The sequence below is a fragment of the Populus alba genome, chromosome 3, assembly GCF_005239225.2.
Source record: "Populus alba chromosome 3, ASM523922v2, whole genome shotgun sequence".
In the NCBI taxonomy this organism is placed as follows: Eukaryota; Viridiplantae; Streptophyta; class Magnoliopsida; order Malpighiales; family Salicaceae; genus Populus; species Populus alba.
Genome location: NC_133286.1, coordinates 15028500 through 15049459, shown reverse-complemented (window position 1 = coordinate 15049459; position 20960 = coordinate 15028500). Strand labels below are relative to the sequence as shown.

General features: G+C 35.7%; 2 protein-coding genes and 1 pseudogene across 2 annotated transcripts; all 3 read right to left on the bottom strand.

The window, feature by feature from the left end:
* Window positions 1–6331: 6331 nt before the first annotated feature.
* Window positions 6332–9332, bottom strand: LOC118028547 (subtilisin-like protease). The gene is given in 2 exon segments (XM_073408333.1): window positions 6332–6739; window positions 6741–9332. Coding segments are annotated over 2 exon segments (2280 nt in total). The 5' UTR covers window positions 8900–9332; the 3' UTR covers window positions 6332–6618.
* Window positions 9333–9777: 445 nt separating this feature from the next.
* LOC118028548 (trihelix transcription factor ENAP1-like) lies at window positions 9778–11936 on the bottom strand (annotated as a pseudogene).
* Window positions 11937–14220: 2284 nt separating this feature from the next.
* On the bottom strand, window positions 14221–16497 carry LOC118028764 (subtilisin-like protease). The gene is given in 1 exon segment (XM_073407887.1): window positions 14221–16497. A coding segment is annotated over 1 exon segment (2250 nt). The 5' UTR covers window positions 16471–16497.
* Between the last annotated feature and the right edge of the window lie 4463 nt (window positions 16498–20960).

Here is a 20960-nt window from a genome sequence, read left to right as displayed (position 1 = left end):
GATTGACTGAAGGAGCCTTTTATGTGCAAAAAAAAAACAACAAGCTGGAAAAGGAAAGAAGTTGCCTAATCTGAGATTCAAAGGCAGAAATGAAGGGGGCAACACTAGTGAAGCTTCAAAACAAAAGAAGTTTCCTCCTTGCACTCACTGCAAAAGAAACACACATTCAAAAAAATATTGTTGGTGGAGGCCAGATGTAATTTGTGGAAATTGCAAGCAATCAGGGCACATCACAAAGGTCTGCAAGTTCAAAAAATCAGATCCAAAACCTCAACAAGCTCACCTAGCAGATGAAGTTGATACACAGGAGGAGCAATTCTTTGCTGTCACTTATTTCTCAATAAATGATCCAGCTGATACTTGGCTTATTGACAGTGGATGCACACATCATTTGTGCAATGATGCTGGAATGTTCAAAACCCTTGATGAATCTTACAAATCCAGAGTAAATGTTGGCAATGGAGAATTTCTAGAGGTCAAAGGCAGAGGGTCAGTAAATGTTCAAACAAGTTCAGGTATCAAAATCATTCCTGATGTGTTATTTATACCTGAAATCAGTCAAAATTTGTTGAGTGTTGGACAAATGATGGAGAAAAACTATTCTCTTCAGTTTAAGGATCATAAATGCATTATCTTTGATCCTTCTGGAGAACAAATGTTCTGTGTAAAGATGAAAAATAGAAGCTTTGTTGTTGACTGGGATAAAGTATCCAATCATGCATATGTGAGTGCTACTCAGGATGTTTCAAATCTTTGGCATAAAAGATTTGGACATTTCAATCAAAAGGGCTTGTCAATTTTGAAACAAAAGGAAATGGTTGAAGCATTGCCCACATTGAATGGTGAGATTCAATTGTGTGAAACATGTCAACTTGGCAAGCAATCAAGGCCACCATTTCCTAAAAGGCAAGCATGGAGAGCCAGCCAAAAACTTCAGCTCATCCACACTGACGTGTGTGGACCTATGAAGACAGCCTCATTATGTGGTAACAAGTATTTCATTCTTTTTATTGATGATTATACTAGGATGTGTTGGGTGTATTTCATCAAATTTAAGAGTGAAGTATTTACAATCTTTCAAACATTCAAAGCTTTAGTTGAGAATCAAAGTGACATGCTAATTAAATGCTTAAGATCTGACAATGGTACTGAATATACTTCAAATCAGTTTCTTGAGTTTTGCAACAGCAGAGGCATTGTGCACCAGTACACTACACCATACACACCACAACAAAATGGTGTATGTGAGAGGAAGAACATGACAGTAATGGAGATGGCTAGATGTCTCTTACTTGAAAAGAAAATGCCAAACAAATTATGGGCAGAAGCAGTCAATACCTCTGTTTACTTGCTGAACCGACTTCCAACCAAAGCACTGGAGGATAAGACATCATACGAAGGTTGGAATGGTGTTAAACCTACTGTAGATCATCTTCGAATCTTTGGCAGCATATGCTATTATCATATAGCTGAGCCAAAGAGGAGCAAACTTGACAACAAAGCTCAAAAGGGAGTTCTTGTGGGTTATGGAATAACAACCAAAGGATACAGAATTCTTTGCTTACAAACAGAGAAGGTAATTCTCAGCAGAGATGTGAAGGTTGATGAAGCAATCACATGGGATTGGGAACATCAGAAAAATATGATTTCTGATCAACCATTCACCATTCAGCCCCAGCCAGTAGCTGATGAATCAGTGGATGATTTTACAGTTAGAGGCACAAGATCATTGGAAGATATTCACCTAAGATGCAACATGGCAATCCTAGAACCAACCAGCTATACTGAAGCTCAAGAATTTCCAGCATGGAGGAGAGCAATGGAGGCAGAAATGGAAATGATCAACAAAAATGCAACATGGCAGCTGATTGAAAGGCCTAAGCATCGCAAGGTGATAGGTGTAAGATGGGTTTTCAAAACAAAACTCAATTCAGATGGGTCAGTATGCAAACACAAGGCTAGATTAGTGGTAAAGGGCTATGCTCAGCAATATGGTGTGGACTACCTAGAGACCTTTGCTCCAGTAGCAAGGTATGATACTATTAGACTTCTCATTACACTTGCAGCACATAACTCTTGGCAGATTCACCAACTTGATGTCAAGTCTGCCTTCTTGAATGGATTTCTTGCTGAAGAAATCTTTGTAGAGCAACCCGATGGGTATGCTGTTAAAGATAAAGAAGATCATATGTATCTACTTAAGAAGGCCTTGTATGGGTTGAAACAAGCTCCCCGAGCTTGGTATGACAGAATGGACACACATCTGCTTCAACTTGGGTTCAGCAGAAGCCAAAATGAAGCAACTTTGTATGTGAAATCATGTGGTAACCATTTTCTAATTGTATCTATTTACGTAGATGATATGCTTATCACAGGAAGTGAACTTGGAATGATCCAAGAGTTCAAAGATGAAATGAAGAAGATGTTTGAGATGTCTGACCTTGGAATGATGAATTACTTCCTTGGAATGGAAGTGATGCAATCCAGCAATGGCATTTTTACATGCCAAAAAAAGTATGCTTCAGACATCCTAAAAAGATTCAAAATGGAGGATTGTAAACCAGTGGGGACTCCTATGACAACAAGTATCAAGCTTAGCAAGGATGATGAATCTGAAAAAGTGGATGAAAGTTTGTATAGAGGCTTAATTGGCAGCCTTCAATATCTTACAGCAAGTAGACCTGACATATTATTTGCTGTGAGTATTCTTTCAAGGTTCATGCATTCTCCAAGGGAGACTCATTTCATTGCAGCAAAAAGGATACTTAGATACATCAAAGGTACCATTGATCTTGGTATTTTCTGTCCAAGATCATCAAAAGGGGCTGTGGAACTAAAAGGCTATACTGACAGTGACTGGGGAGGCTGTGTTGATGATTCAAGAAGCACTTCATGGTATTTATTCTCCCTCAATTCAGGTGTCTTCACCTGGAGTTCAAAGAAGCAAGAGACAACAGCTCAATCCACTGCAGAAGCAGAGTACATTGTTGCTGCCGCTGCTGTCAACCAAGCAATTTGGTTGAGGAAAATGTTAAAGGATTTGGGACATGAACAGGTTGAAGCTACTAAAATCATGTGTGATAACAGTTCTGCAATATCAATTTCAAAGAATCCAGTCTTTCATGGACGTACAAAGCATATCAAAATCAAGTTTCATTTTATTAGAGAAGTTCAACAATCTAATGAAGTGATGCTGATTCATTGTTCTTCCGAAGAACAACTTGCAGATATATTTACCAAACCACTACCTAAAGAGAGATTTGAGACATTAAGACAAATGATTGGAATTTGTCGTCAAAATGTCAAGGAGGAGTGTTAGACAATTGACATTTTTTAACTCTAGTGTTTCATGTTGTTTAATCAAGTATTGTCTGTTTTCTTTTCTTTCATTTCTGTTTTGATTTTGTTAAAGTAAATCCCTTGTTTTTCTGATGTTGTTGCTGAGATTAGTGGCAGCATATTCTCCACTACAGTTAGTGGCTAGTGACAGCAAATTGTCCACTACAGTTAGTGGTTGATAACTAGGGAGGTTTGTTGTATTTAAAGACATGCAGTTAATGAAATACTCACTGAGACATTTTATCAAACACCTTGTGTGTAATTCGTGTTCTTCAATACCAGCATTGTTGTTCTTGATTGTGCATCCCTTCATCTGCACAAAACACAGCAACACAATTCTTAACAGTCTCCGTGTACATATTTAGCATATATGTTTCCAGAATAAGACTTCATGCAAAAATCTGGAGATGGAATATTTCTGCAGCATCAGTCTTTACCACCCTTAAATATTGACCAAGTCTTGATTTTACTTTCTTTTCCCTCCAGCTATTGTAACCTTCTAGTTTTTTACTCTTTCCGAGGCAACATGTGTTTAGCCGAATCTGAAATTTGAAAGCAGACCGAAGCCCATTCCGTCATAAATCAGTATATTATGCCTTAGATGTACATGACAATTTCTTCTTGGGCTAATAAGCCAGGCCATGGATTCTGCTTGATAATTTACCTTGCTGCGTTATGAGTTGGCTATATAATATTAAATGATAAAATTAAAAAAAAATTAAATTATTTGGATTAACCCATCAAACTTGTGATCTAGGTTATTAGATGAGGACAACCTAATAAAAATTAATTTCTATGTTGAATTAAGGACCTATAACCTGAGTCATGAGATCAATATAATCTTTTAGAAAGGAAAAAAAAAAACAACACGATTCAATTGAGGTTAAAATATCAAACTCGTGATCTTGATCATGAGACTAAAATATTTCTATAGAAAGCAAATCAAAACAGGTTATGAAGCTCAATTCTCAACTAATTCAATATTGAATGAAGAAATTGAAAAAAGATCGATTAAAAAAGAAAACAAAAAACAATTCAAACCAACTCGAGTTAACATGTTAAGCATTATTTATGGGTCATGAGGTTGTCACAAAAAAGAAAGTAAACAAAATAAATTATGAAATCTAATTTCTAATTAATTTAATATTAAAGGATGAAATTGAAAAAAAAATAATTAAAAAAAATCTAAATCAATCGGGTTAACTCTTCAAAATCAACAACTCTTGTTATGAGAGTATAATAACTTAATGAAAAACAAGTTTAATATTAAAAGATTGAAATTAGAAGAAGAGAAAAACATTAATTTAAAAAAACTCAAAGAGAGAAAATAAAATAAAGACAAGGCATTATGCTTTGTGAGGAGAGATTCAATAAAACCTCAATAAATTTAATATTAAACAATAAAATTAAAAATAAATTAATTAAAAAAATTAAATTAATTGAATTAACTTATCTATAAAAAATTAAAAAAAGGTACAGGGTAACCCCTCTTCCGCTTTTAGTTTATACTTAATGTAAAAAATCTCGTGAATATGCTGTAATCCTTATTCTCTCTCAGTATTGCCTCAAGTTCTTATGCTGAGCATTCCTTTCGGCACTCAACCCAGTGACTGGTTAAGTTTACACCGTTAAACCTCAACATGTATAGGGAACTGAGAGATATGTTACATAGGATGCGTGAAATTTGTGAATTAAGTGAAGGATAGAGAAAGGAGGAGGAAGACGAAGGAAGATAAATTTCTTTGGAACTTCTGCCTGTGATTTTCAAACAAATATGACAGCAAGTATGATAATGGATCCGCGACCTCCTTGCCCTCAGCAATTTTAACAAGCCACCATTGCTACTTTCTCAATAAGGCCTTCCGGATGTATCTCTAGATCTTCAAATACTACTGGGGAGCTTTGAAAGAGTGTCTCGTTGGAATATGAACTCGTCTCAAATAAAGAAGATTATAACATGTTTTTACAAAATCAGAATCAGAGAAAGATAGATCTGGACTATGCTAAGAAAAGCTGCATAAATGTTTGCCAAGGTTAACCATAAGGAAAAGTTATCATGGTTTCTCTTGAACGCCAAGACATTATCAATCAACAGTCAGGGACCCAGTTGACAGCAGCAAAAAACCCTAACGGCGGAGAGATTCTGATATTCAGTATTATCCAGGTTCTGGCAGCCCGGCATTAAATTACGAAATCAAATCAGTATGAAGGTATGGATTCCAGTTCCAACACAAAATGCCACGGCAAGCAACTCGCATGCGTTGGAGGTGACAAGCAGAACCTAGCCATTGATCGAGACATCGAGTAATTCTCAGTTATCATTTTAAGTTGTTATATCTACTTGGGGACTGATTGTAAAATTCAGATAATTAACAAGTATACTAACCGTTTTCACAAGTAAAACTATCATTTTTACGAGTAAGTTTTCTGATTTTTTTTTTTTTAATTTATTTATACTAACTTTTTTTTATCTGAAATAGAGGGCTAGAGAGTCTTAAACTCTTAATTAGTTGTTCAATAGAACAAGGTAAAAATAATTTAAGCTTGAATACGAGTTTTTTTTAATTAACCTATAAAGATTGATGTTAGAGGTTTTAGCAATAAAAATCTTAGTTATTTTTTTTTATCTAGTTTAGAAAATTATATATTATGCTTAATAATTGTATTTTTTTTTTCTATTTGTAACTTATATATGCTCGTCGTAAAACTTACGCCGAACAATGATTCTCAATGGTTTCTTTTTTCAATTATTTTCATGTATCTCAATAGTCATTTTTATCAAGGAATTTGACTCGGTTCCTGAGTTTTTTTTAGTTTTCTATTTATAAAAAATATTAATAATAAAAGTATTTATTTATTTATACCTAAGAATAAGAATAGACTCATGAATGGTAATACAATTTCTTTTTGTTGCCTGAGAACGACTTCTATGGCGCAGTCACCTGCATCAAACACCAATTCGAATGGGGAGTTCCCCGCACAAATTATGGGGGCTGAAATCAAATTTTCTTTCAAAAGGTTAAATGCTTGCAAACGATCATTAGAAAAATCGAATCCGAACTCAGGAGATGAAAATGCAAAAGAACAGATCATTATTTTCATTGAGTCGACACCACTGTTCCAGAAGATTTGTAATCTTCTTGTTTATTTGACGGAACCTAAACAGTCTCAAACAAGTTTTTCGATTTCAGCTAGAAATAGAATACTAACTCACTCATCAGACCTAATAGGAGTTTTCATGGCTGATCAGAGATTTGTCTCTGCCATTTTGTCCGGCACCTAATCTTCATCGGAGAAAGAAACCAATATTTGGCTTCTAATTGAATGCTTATCTGAAACCCACCTGATATATCCTTGACCTATTGGATCATTGTTTGACTCAGATGTTGCAGTAAAAGTCAGAGTATATTGCAGTCTGTTCTGTGTTAGTGAATATAATGTTTTTAGGTGTCACGGTAACATTTACCCCTGGTGGTGGATCGACGAAGGCAGTGTAAGATGAGTTGGGAGGGCCAACATTTGTCACCGTTCTGGTACAGGTCTGAGTTGCGGGATTAGGACCATACACGATTGAAAAGGAAGGATAATTCAGTAGTGCTTCTAGCATGCTTGACTCTTCTGAGCAGTTGACTTGGCGCTGCACAATGTAGCTTATGTCTTTGTCTGGATTACCCAAGCCACATAGGTAAGGGATGTAATCATCAGGCTGGATATCATAAACAAGACCCGGATCGCTTGCTTTTGATGGGTTAACATGGCCTGCTCCAGTGGCCAATATATCAGCAGGTAAAAGCCTCTCGTCCAGAATTGGCTGGTTGCCAAGGTTTACTAAATCAGCAGTAGTCATGATAGCAGATTTGATGGCAGCAGGAGACCGGTCAGGGTGGGCACTTTTGAGCAGAGCAGCAATGCCACTCAGATGTGGGAAAGACATTGAGGTGCCTGAGATAATGTTAAATGTTGACTTCGTATCTGTCTTGTTCTCCACAGAAACTGGCCATGCTGCTAGAATGCTCACACCAGGGCCTATAATATCGGGTTTCAATATGCCTGGGCTTGCCAAGCTTGGGCCTCTAGAGGAAAATGAAGCAACCGCCGGAGCAGTTTTATCACCAATTTTAGTTCCAAGAAACATGATTGTAGCTGTTGGAACTTGTGTTGAGTTTATGTAGGCTTTGATGCTCAACCCAGCTGAGTAACTCACATGTGATGCAGGAAGTACGTGAGCATCTGCTAAGGTGCTATAGCCACTATCCTTGTCATTCATAAGAATCATAGCAGCACCACCGGCATCCTTCACAGCTTGTCCTTTGTCAATTCTTGCTATCCCACCACCTCTCTCACAAAGAACTATCTTGCCTTTGACAGCCATATCTGTCAGTGATTCTGGTGCTCAAAATGCTGCTGATTGAGAACCATGAGCACTTGCATAAACAAGACTCATAAATGGAGGTGAATTTGACTGGAAGAGGGATTCGCCAATAAAATGATTGGAATTCCCAAGCAACACATCTGCTCTTATGCTTCTATCAATGGTGCTTGCTCCAACAGTGAGAATCTACGGGGCCTCATTTGATAAAGAACCATTATATGGACTTTCATTCCCTGCTGAACAACTAACGAAAATTCCCTTCTGAGTTGCTCCAAAAGCTCCCACTGCAATTGAATCTTCAAAAAAAGGCGCTGAGCCACCACCAAGGGAAAGCGAAAGCACATCCACTCCATCCTCAACAGCAGCATCCATTGCAGCCAATATATCACTTTCTGCACAACCAAAATCAGAGCAGACTTTGTAAATGGCCAGGTGAGCCAGAGGCGCCATACCAACTGCTGTGCCATTAGCATTGCCAAACACACTGGCATCATTTACAAAATTTCCAGCTGCTGTGCTGGCCGTGCGAGTCCCATGGCCTTCTTCATCGAATGGCGGTGCAGCTTTCGATGAAGTTAGATCTCTTGCACCAATGAGTTTGTTGTTACACACAGTTCCGTTGAAGTTACATTTCCCTTTCCATTTGGTTGGTGGAGGAGGCACTCCTTCATCACTGAATGAAGGGTGATCCGGAGATATTCCAGTGTCCAAAACCCCAACAATCACTCCCTTTCCATAAGTTGAGTTTCTCCAAAATCCTAAATTTTTTTGCAACCCCAAGAAGTTTGGACTGTGAGTTGTATGTAGAGATAATATCTTTTGGGGCTTTGCAGACAAAAACCCATCCTTATCTTCCATAGCTTTTGCTTCTTCTGCTGTTAGTTTTGCAGCAAACCCAGTGGCGACATGTCTGTAAGAATACACCATGCGTTCCTGGTGGTTTGAACTTGGAATTGTAACTGGTAAAAATGACTTGTACCAGCTGTCCAGGTCATCAGCAGAAACTCCCTCCTCTGGCTTCTGTACAAAGACAATGTAAGTTTCAAATTTGCCTTTTTGACTAGTCTCCGAAGTTCTTGGTGGTTTCCCTTCATCAGTGTATGCTTGAGAGAAGCTAAACATGGAGATGAAGCCAACAAGAAAGACAATCACCATAGTTGGCAACAGTTCGGACCTATTGTTCTCCATTCTAGTGAAAGAGCTAGAAAATGATTGAAATTGTGAATCAATGGACAAACCTAAACACACATTTATGTAGCGTAGGGGAGAGAGTTTGCATATGGAAATGAACGATGGCCGGCATATAGGTTGATGGACGTGTCAATTCGTTTCTATCTTACATATTTGCTATATGCAGCCGGAGGAGTTTGATCTTGGTAACACCATCCTGTTTGTCTTTGCTGTTAACGAGGAGTGCGATTGATCTTATGCGATATGCTTGATTGACCTTGGGATGTTGGTCGTAATCTTGTTTTTCACTATTCCAGGTCATTGCATCTCCTTTCTTCTTCTTTTTTCCTTTTTTGAACACAACTAAGAGAACAAATACGGCAACCAAAGACGAGCCAAAGAATAAATAAGCTGTGGGAGACAAAAGGTCCGATACCTTCAAGCACCAAAAAAGGCAAGCTACTTTCATATTAGCACTTAATCTTGTTCAGCAGGCAAAAAGGAGGGGGAAAGAAAAGCATCCGGGGAGAAGCCTGTGAACACTTGATCTGAGAGAACCATCAAAATAGACCACCAGAAAACGCAAGAAATATAATTCACCAATGAAGAGCACAAGCAATACAGCAATGAGCCAAGGCAGCAACTACAAGAAACTGTATTTCAAAGGCACCATGTTGAGAGCTCAATAGTACTTGTCAGAAACAGAACCTGCTGCAAACTTACACATAAAACAAGGACAAGCAGAATAAACTTCCACAAAAGGTGCATCCAGGACTGGGAGATCAGAACAAAATCGCAGCATCATACGATGCATCAAGTGTGAACAAAAACGGGAAGGGAAAAAAAAAAAAAGAACACACAAGATGATGTAATTTGAAGAGCATTTGCACCAGGAAGTAGGGAAATTTGTTGTTTATCATTGAAAATACTTTGAAACTAGGCACAAGAACAACAACAGCCTTCGGTTGAACAAAATACATGTTTTTTCTTTATTCAGATTGCCATCTCTAACAGCAAACGTTGCCCAATCTTGTACTGACACCTTATCCTCAATCGAGGCTGGAAACAAAATCAGGCCCTTCTAACCATTGCCGAACAGGAACCCATCTCTAGTATCCTCCACGCCATCTCTAGTAAACTGGAGGTAATATTGCTATCCGCTTCACGTTATAAGTCGCCATACATGTCCACTCTCATGCTGCCTTGTTCATGAAACTCCAATTTTACAACAAAACTCTTTTACTCAGTCAATTAAAATAGGTGACAGGCAACAAAGTCACTAAACTAAACTAATCTAACAAAGTTATTATCAGCTGTGACTAAAGTTCATCTAAAATTATCAAATTGGGCACAAAATCCACAATTATAACATTGAAAATTGATCTTCAAAATAAAATCCTAATCTTACAACAAAGGTTTTTTACATACAGTAAGTTAACCAAAAAAAAAAGGGATCAATTTCATTGTTGATTTATCAATTTATTAATCATCAATAATCCTCCGGTGCACGCTTACCCTTCTTAATCTTCTCAAGCTGAACCTGCGTCTCGGTGAAGATCCTCATCCTTTCCATCTCCAAATCCTTGGTAAATTTCATCCTCTGCTTCTCCAAATCCACCATTTGCTTCAACTTCTCGCTCTCCACCCTCTCATAAACCTCCCCGAACCTCTCTATTGCAAGTGCCAGTCTCTTAATCCCCTCTCCTTCCACGTCCTCCTCCGCTCTCTCCTTCTCCCCTCCCTCAAACTCCTCATCTTCATCCTCCTCACTGTCAGATTCCACAGCCGCCGCCGCCGCTGCCATCGCCGAATAATTCCTCCTAAAATAACCATCGTCCACCGGTAAAGGCCTCTTCTGCGGCAAGGCCACCGCCAGAGCCGGCGGCTGCGGCGGTGGAGTAGAACTAACCTGAGGAGTCCTCCGGTAAGACGGAGGCAGCGGAAGAGCCACCGGAGGAGACGGTGAGAGATGTTTCTTACCGGAGGAATTAAAATTGGACCCAATCAAAGCGTCAAGCCGTTCAAAAAAAAGGCCAAGACGACGTCAGGTTTCCGTTGGAGGAAACGACATGAGATTTCTCGATCTTGTATTTCTTCTTAATGGTGTCGATTCGGTTCTTGCACTGGACGTCAGTACGGTACGTTTTCTTGGTATGGCCGTGGAGCGCGTTTGACGGCAATCAGCAAACATCTTGCCAGTCTTTTTTGACGGAGATTGCCCCTGTTAAGCTCGAGATAACGGCGTCCCCAAGCATCAACAAGAGTAGAGGTAGCTTCTTCACTCCAACAATCTTCACGGATTGGTAACGGACGAGAGTGTGGTGTCGTTGACGGAGTAACAGAAGATGACTCAATCAGATCTCCCATGATGGTCGTTGATTGAGAAGGTTGTGGTTGGTGGCTGTTTGGTTTGGTAATTAGGTTTTGGTGTGTTTTGGGTTGAGGAATATTAATTTGTGGGAGAGAGAGGCGAGGGAGATAAAAGGGGAAGGGTGGGATGACTTCGGTGCGGCGAAGGTGACGCGCCGGACAGTACTAGTTTTGGTTTTGGACAACGTGAACAACAATAGTCTTCGGGACGACGTGTCGGGCTGGGACATATCGTGCCGAGTCGGTCCGACCAATAATAGGATTGTTTTGTGTTCAGATTTTGCATAACGTTAGCCCTCCTCGTGATTCTGACTCGGATCGCTTGTACATTAATAACTTGCAATCTTTATACCAAGGAAAAAAAAAAAGGAAGAAGAAGAAGAAGAAGAAAGATGGGTTTATAAAATAATAATAAATTCCTCCTCTGATCACTCCCCCAAGAAAATCTTGCACGTTTTGATGTTAAATCATGGTCTTTTTTTCAATGTTTTAGAACTAAAAAAATGGTTAGGAATGATTGCTTGATTGGCATAGTAGAATCTGAAATAATTTATTACAAGGATGAAGAAAACGAAAGATATCTGAAATAATCATTCTTCCTTCCCTCTCTGCAGCTCCATAACTAGAGAGTGATATAGCACTCGCTATATACAGGGAGTAAGTACTGTAGACAAAGCCAAAGTAGAGAGCCCTTTGGAGAACATCCATGTTGCGGGTAAAACATGTATAATGTATTCTCTAGCTATTATAGCTAGAGAGCAACAATTTGGTTGCTTAAACATCTCGAATCCATTGTTATTAAACCTTGCTCGGATTGATTTGGTTAAGGGATAAACCCTTAAAAAATTTATTTTAGAAGAATTTTAAAACTATTATATAATATATATATATATGAATGTAGATAATAAAATAATAGAAAGTATATATATTTATTCCGTTTTGAAAACTTAAAAAATAATCCATCTAAATATAATATTTAGTCAAAAATAAAATACTACACATGATAAAGAATAAATTGTTGGTGCTTCAAGGAAAGAAAGTAACAAATTCTTAGAAGCATATGCCAAAAACATTAAGCAGACATACTTGTATTGGAGGTATAGAAAATGGTATTATAGTTGTAACTGTGTTTTATTTTAATCATAATTTATAACCGTTTAGTACAAAATTGAAACACAACTTTAAAAATGGGTCCCATTAAAAATTGAATTCGCACCACCGGTTTTGCAAAAGTAAAAAATTGTTGCTTTTCGTGTTCGTCGTTGCCCGCATTCCACTATCTCCATATCTGCAGAGTGAATTAATTCATTGTGCACTGTTCACTTTTTGAAATGATAGTGCAGAGAAGTGAACAGTGCGAAGTAAATTAATTCACTCCATAGTGTTCACTTCAAGAAATGAACATTACCAAGTGAATTACTATTCATTCGACTGTGTCCATCTTGGTAAAAAAAATCTATTTTTTTTTAAATTGTATTTTACTTGAAAAATTAGTGTTTAATATTATTCAATGACACTATATAAATTATGAGTAGATCGTATAATGATGTAACATTTGTAAAATTTGATTGTAATTCCAATTTTGTTTCTAATGATATTTTACCTGATTTTGTTGCACGTTCAAAAAACCATAGAAACTATAATCCTTATCGAATGAATTAGAAGGAGATCACATGATGACGTAACATTTGTAGAATTTAATCGTAATTTCAATTTTATTTCTAATGATATTTTACTTAATTTTGTTGCACATTCAAAAAACCATGAAAACTATAGTCCTTATCGGATGAATTTCATACATGATGAAATTGTAGATAAGTTAATAGAACAATAAAAAATACTTGATATAAAGTATTATTTATTTAATGATATAATAGTGGTAGTTAAATTTATAATATTTAAATTAAAAAACCATCAATATTAATAAATATATCTTGTTTAATTATTTTATAACCTCAATTTAAAAAACATGTTTAACCAAATACATTAAACTACTTTTTTATTTAACTTGAATTTCAACCACAGTTTTAACCAAACATATATAAATATCAAATCAACCTCAAACAAAAATACATTTTATAAAAATAATTTTTTTTCAACCACAACCATAAAAGTTACCATAATATCAAACACACTCTACAAGCTATAGTTATCTCTTATTCTTTCTAGGTAACAAAGATTACTAATATTATTTTCTTTAATTTCCTAGAATTATTATGTCTTTATTTAATTTGATCATGAAGTTTAGATTTCTTAATAAATAATGAAATTAAACCCAACTTATAACATATCATCTCCAAGCATTATATCAAATATTATTAATTATACTCATAACCTATAAAATTAGTCGAGTACATGCAAGCTGGTCAAATATCCATGTTAATAAAAAAAATATTATTAATTATACAAACTGTTAAATTGTAAAGTATTATTAAAGGCAAAATGTTATAAAGGATCAGGTAATCCCCCTCCTTTTTTTTTTTCTTATCAATCCTTCTCTCTAGTTTATTAGCAAGCTGGACCCCTTCTCTTTATCTTGAAAATGAATGTTTAATCTCCACCCTCATGAACGGTTATGATATCAGGAGCTTAAATAGAAAATTTTAAAATATAGGAACTCAAATAGAAATATAGATAAGTTATAAACATCAAAATTGTAATCATCTCCTGTTTAAATAACAATTCTGGATATATAGAAAGGTTAATTAGTCTTCCTGTTATGGTTGCTTTGAAAAAAATTGTTAATCCGTAAATTCATAAAAATAAAAAAATAAAAAAAAAATGAACAAAATTGATAAATTCAAACAACTTGGTAGTTTATTCCTTGTCAACTTATTCGAGGGTGATGTTCCCATAAGATGGCTCACATAAAGTCATAAACAAAGACAAGCTAGCTCAGTGGTAGCTCCCTACCGGGGCTCAGAAAGATAAGATGCCATGGTGAGGACCCTAATTAATGAATCTGTTTCTTATTCAAAGATAACAGCAGTAGGGCTCCTAACAACATGATCAGCAGAAACCCGATTCAGATATCTCTGAGCAAATGGCACCTTCACATTGGCGGTTCGAGTAAATGTCACTGAATATGTTGCTTTCGACCTGCCCCCGCCGAGCTCAATCGCGCTAGGTGTTACCTTAACACCAACACCTTGTGGTGCAATGATTTCAGCAATGTAAGATGATTTAAGAGGACCGACATTTGTTACTGTCCTTGTGTATGCCTGAGGACCAGACCCCAATTTTATGGAAAAAGAAGGATAGTTTAGCTGTGCTTCAGGTATGCTTGAACTATTTGAGCAGGTCACAGGGCACTGTACGATGATTCCTATAGCCGTGTCATTGTAACCAAGACCACATAAGTAAGGAATTTAGTCGTCGGGTTGAACATCATAAACATTCCCCGGATCATCTGCTTTCGTTGGGTTCACATGGCCAGAGCCGATGCCAAAGACATCAACTGGAACAAAAACTTGATCAGTAATGGGCATGCCTCCAAGATTTGTTAAATAAGCGGTTGTCATGATTGCAGATTTTATGGCAGCAGGTGACCTGTCAGGGTGCGAGCTTTTGAGCAATGCTGCAATCCCACTAAGATGAGGAGTAGCCATTGAGGTGCCTGAAATCACATTAAATCCGGGTGTGGTATTCAATCTGTTATCCACTGGATGAAGCCAAGCAGCTAGAATGCGAACACCAGGACCCAAGATGTCCGGTTTCAAGATCCCAGGACTCGCCAAACTAGGGCCTCTCGAGGAAAACATAGCAACCTGGGGGGCGTACGGGACACCAAAAACAGTTCCTTTAAAAAGGATCGTGGCCATTGGTGATGGTGTTGAGTTTATATAGGCCTTGACACTCAATCCATCTGCATAGGTAACATGTGATGCCGGTAGTACATGGAGACTGGCTGTGGTAACACTGCCATAAAACTCATCATTCATGACAATCATTGCAGCACCACCAGCGTCCTTCACTTCTTGACCTTTATTATCCAATCCTGAATATCCACCTCTTTCACACAGCACAACCTTTCCCCTAACATCAACATCTTTCAAATACCCTGGATCGCAAAATGCAGCTGATTCATTACCATTGGAACCTGCACAAAAAAGTGGCAACAAAGATGAAGAGAAATTCGTAGGCTGGTAAAAGGATTCCCCGTCATATTGAGCGTTATTTCCAAGCATTACAGTTGCTCTTGTGCTTATGTCAACAGTACTTGCCCCTACGGTTAGGATCCATGGGGCCTCGTTTGATAATGATTCATTAAAAGGACCTGAATTCCCCGCAGCACAACTCACTAAAATGCCCTTTTGAATTGCTCCAAAGGCGCCAATTGCAATTGAATCCTCGTAGAAAGGAACTGATGGACCACCAAGTGATAGTGAAAGCACATCGACTCCGTCCTCCACTGCGGTATCCATTCCAGCTAATATGTCGCTTTCTGAACAAGAACCAAACTCGCTACAAACTTGATATATTGCCAAGTGAGCTGATGATGCTATGCCAACTGCAGTGCCGTTGTACTGATCAAAAAAGCTTGCACCTGGGACAGGATTTCCTGCAGCTGTGCTTGCTGTGTGTGTCCCGTGCCCATGGCCATCAATTGGGGGTTTACCAGCAGAATAGAAATTTCTTGCACCAATGAGCTTGTTGTTACACAAGGTCCCGTTAAATTCACACTTCCCTTTCCATTTTGGAGGTGGGGGAGGCATTCCTTCGTCGCTGAATGAAGGATGATATGGTGTTACTCCGGTATCCAAGACTCCAACTATCACTCCTTTGCCATAATTTGAATGATTCCAAAATCCTAAATTCTGTTCTAAACCCAAGAAGTTAGGAGTATGAGTTGTCTTCACGTTCAAAACATTCTGGGGCCAGGCTGACACGAACCCTTCCTTCGTTTCCATAGCCTTTGCTTCCTGCTTCGTAAGTTTTGCCGCAAACCCTGTGACCACATGGTGGTAGGAATCTATCAAACGCTGTTGGTTTGAGCTTGAGGTAGTAACTGCTGGTAAAAATGATTGATACCAGTTATCTAGATCTTCAGGTTTCGCAGACACCATGCCTTCTGATTTTTTTAAGAACACAATGTAAGTTTCTAGTTTGCTTTCCTGGTTCACAATGGAGCTACTAGTTGATGAACTGACTACTTGATCGGTAATAGCTTGAGTGGAGCTAAACAAGACAGTCAGACTAAGGAGTATCGTAACCAACATGGTTGGAAATATTTCGCACCTCCTGTTCTCAATATTAGCAAAAGAATCAGGAAAGCGCTGGATATTTTGAGTGACTCTAAAGTCAAATTTAACATCTTATAAATACAGAGAGGAAGGAAGAGAATGTCTGTAATCTGTTGGTATCAACGGTAGCCGGCATGCAGTAAGTGGTTGGAAATTCTCTTTGATTGGCAAGATTGCGATTGGATCATTACCGCAATTCTTGTTGGACTTGCTAAAGAGCCACAAGAGTATGTCCAAAAGGTTCCGCTTTAGTTCTTGGTAAAGCCGCTAGTCTTTGCCAGAACAAAGTTGCAATAGATCTTGCAGAACCTTGGATTCTGCTCCATTGCCAACTGGTTTATTGTTTTTCTCAAGAACATAGCTCATCCTCTTATTTTAAATATTGGTAATTACACCTTCTGGATTCCTTTTTTTTTTTTTCCGATCAGTTCATTCAAAGCTATGACATTTTGAGCACAAGCATAAATGTTCATATGATATGCTCAACTTATCGGATCGTGTTTAAGAACACAAGACAGGTTTCATCTTGTGTTAGTATTTTCCTGTAAACTGCTCAAAACAAATAAACTATGGCTAGCTGCTGATTGTTGTTCCTTGTATGTTATCGACAAGCTGTGGGATAAGATAACTAGTAATTAACATCTTCTCCTATAGGGGATCTTCTTTTTTTTCTGGTAACTTCTGCTGCATAATATTCTGTTGGCTGGTTACATTTTTTACATGTTGCATTTATAGTGTTTTTTCTGGTTCAATTCATCCACTAAACTAAATGATCATAATCAGTCACATAAAGTACTGTAACCCTCATGGTGCAATACACAACAACTTGTATATCCAGGCCTCCATTTTCTCTTTTTCCCTGTTTTGAACCTGGACGTAGGTTGTCCTGATAGAGTTGCTAACACTCATGAGGCAGTAAGTTCTAGAGGTGGCTTCATGGTCTTGTGAAATACTATTCTGCTGTAGCTCGAAAGCAAGCAACAATGACATAGAGGAAACTATATGAAGTGCAAACCCCATTTCTTTAGTTGCTTCCATTGTGGAAAAACAAAAATACACCATTTCTTCACAAGTTATCCTGCGGTTTTCTCCTGGAAGCTTCACGAATTACTGACAACAAACTTAACCCTTGTGAAACAATGCAGGCTGCTAGCGTAGTGTCTATATATCATGGAAATATTATATCATGCACTTTCCCTGCACAGACTAAAATTCTCTTTCTCAATTATAAGAAAAAAAACAAAATGAAAAAGAATAACGAAAGATTCACGGGACAAAAGGAAAGGGATTTAGAAGATAAAATCATAACAGAAGTACAATTTTAAAAAACAAATTAGAGTAGAAGGTGTAAAGAAACGCACAGTCAACACTGTTTATTTCTAGAGGTGAGAATACAGTGACCTTTTTTTAAAAAAATCTTATTAAATAACAATAAAGAATTTGACGAAATCATGAAAAAACTTTATAAAAAATTAATTCTTTCATTGATGAACAGAGCTGATGTGCCGTTCATGTAAACTGATCTCCGGGATTGAGCAAAAGCACCTAGTCGCCCAAGCCAGACCTAGGGCGAGCAGGATAGCTAGTTGTCCGGGCTTGGCTCAGGCGAACAGGGCTGTTTGAGCTGAAACCCAAATAATTCAAATTCACACACATATAACATAACAAGTTTCTGGGCGTTAAATTTTAGTGAGGATTAAGTTCTATTCACCATTTACACATAATTAAAATTGTTTTTAATGATTGTTGAAAAATTAAACGTTTAATTTTTTGTTTTGATTGGTACAGACGTATAACAAGACAGTGATGGATGAAAGGAAGGGGGAAAGCCTTTAGTTAAGGATGAGGTTAGGAAATTTCCTTTTCGCTCCTATAACCAGTTTTTCCTTTTATTAATGATAATTAAAGTTTTTTTTTTATTCAAAACAAAACTTCCTAATTAAATATGCTGACCCCCACCATTAAGATTAAAGAATAATATAATTTTAATTGTATCATAGATATGACCGGCCACAAGGTTCTAATAAAAGATTTTCCATTAATTACTATTTTTATTGTTGTATTGATTCTTGATTTGGCCCTAATTAAATTGATGTATTAGCTTTTTATATATTGTCATAATAAATATACGAAATTTAACACAAAATAACTTAGAGGGACAGAGAAAGGGAATTTAATTTCTCTCATTGGTTATTTTTGGAATGATTTTAAAATGATTATAAGAAAAAAAAAAGTTAAATTTTCACTCAATTATCATTCCAACTAATTTCAAATACAAAAATATTAATAAAAATAAAAATTATTTATCAAACAATATTGAATAAATTGAGCTTTGCTTTCTCCAGTAATGTTTTGTTAAAAACTTTATTAATCAAAATTTTATCTTTGGATAAGAAAATTCTAAAAACTAATGGGATCTAAAACAAATTCAATGATGAATATCAAGACTAATTATAACTTTTCCATGAGAATCTGAGATTAGCAAACCAAATTTTTTTGTTTCTTGTTTTATTCCTCATTTCTTTAATTATATCTCAATGCTACAAGATATATGAGATTGACCCACAATTAAGATTCAAAATCTTATAAAAACTCACGTAAACGAAGAGAATTTATAAAAAATACAAATACAAATAAAAACATGAAATAATAAAATTAAAAAAAAAATCTTGATAACTAGAAAAATAAATTGTTATTCAAATCCATAATGAAATGTGAGGGGAATTACAGTGTATAAACAATTTCTTTTAAATACATTTTACTTCTTTACTAATAAAAAAAATTAATTGGCATGGAAAACTCATTGTTTCCTAGACATGAATTACTATACATTATAATAGTATAATTATTATTTTATCCTTTCAAAAAAATCAATGAACTTGCTACGAGGGTGATATAATTTTTTATATATAAATTATTAATTATTATAAAATTAATTGAGGATAATTTAATATTTTATCTTTAAAATATATATTATAAAAATTATATAGCTTTAAAATTAAATTTTTTTAAAAGCCCGAGTGTTTGATTTTTTTTCTACATTTTTTAAAAATATTTGTGTCATCTTAGTAATTTTTTTTTATGTTAAAAAATTTAAACCACAGTGTACCGTGTTCTCTTTATCCTATAAGGAGGAAGGACATAAACGAACGAGTACGATACAAGAGATGCACGCTTTAAATAAGCGATAATCCATCAACTCTCACTTGCATAATCTAATCCTTTTTACAAGTTTTTTTTTTTCTTTTTGTAAAAAAAAAAAAAAAAAAAAAAAAAAAAAAACTTATCTCACCTAACTTGTTCCTGTTTTATTCTACAGTAGAAAAGGTTCGGTTACTTTGTTTTTGCTAAAATTGAGTTTGGTTTGTACTTTCTAGATCGTTTTGATGTGCTGATATTAAAAATAATTTTTAAAAAATAAAAAAACATTATTGGCATACTTTTCGGCACGAAAAGCTATTTGAAAAGCAACAGCTACCACACTCCCAAACACCCTCTTTATAAGGAGATGTCCTATGTGAGATTAAATAAATAGAAATGAAATCTAATATGAAGCAATTGTGATTGTTATTTTTTGTTGGCTGATAGGGAGTATTCTTGAGTTAGTTTAAACATCAATTGAAACTAAGTCTTTTTTCTAAAAATTTAATAATTTTTTTCTAGGTCCTAACTCTAGTATTTAAATCCAAAAAAAAAAAATTTAGGGCCAAAAAAAATAGAAGGTCTGATGTGCCATAATTGTTTATATAAAAAGTAGATAAAATTTTATTTGTTTTTTATTTTTCTATAAAAACAAGACAAATGACACAACGCTTCGTGTTGCCTAGCTCAAAATATTGCCACGGAAAAAATGACTATCATTAAACTCTTTTTGTTTAATAAAACTTATTAATATTAAATTTAACTATTTTTGTTATTAAATCATGACAACCAATCATAATTTATCTCTTTTATTATTTCATTGTTTTACCATAATTTTTTTCTTTTTTTTTTCTTTAAGTTAGGAAATAGAAAATAAATAAAATAATATTTTGAATCAAAGTAATTTGTAGGTTATTCTTTACCCGAATAATTCACATCTAATAAAAAAACAAATAATATAACCTGTTTGTTTTTATATTTTAAAAATTATGTTTTTATTTTTTTATTTCAAATTAATATTTTTAAATTATTTAATACGCTAATATCAAAAATAATTATAAAAAATAAAAAATATATATTATTTTAATATATTTTTAAATAAAAAATATTTTAAAAAATAATTATAAACACAATTGAATACTAAAAAATTAACCCCGTTGGCTTGTATCCCAAACCAAACAAGATTTTCACAGATTGTTGGTCTTCACAATGTGCAAAAGTTGGGTGGAGAATACAGTAACAGGGGGAAAAAAAGATTCTACAAAATTTCGTTTTCCCGATTTCTTAAAAATTTAATTTTCCGTTGAAAAGAAAGAAAATTCTAG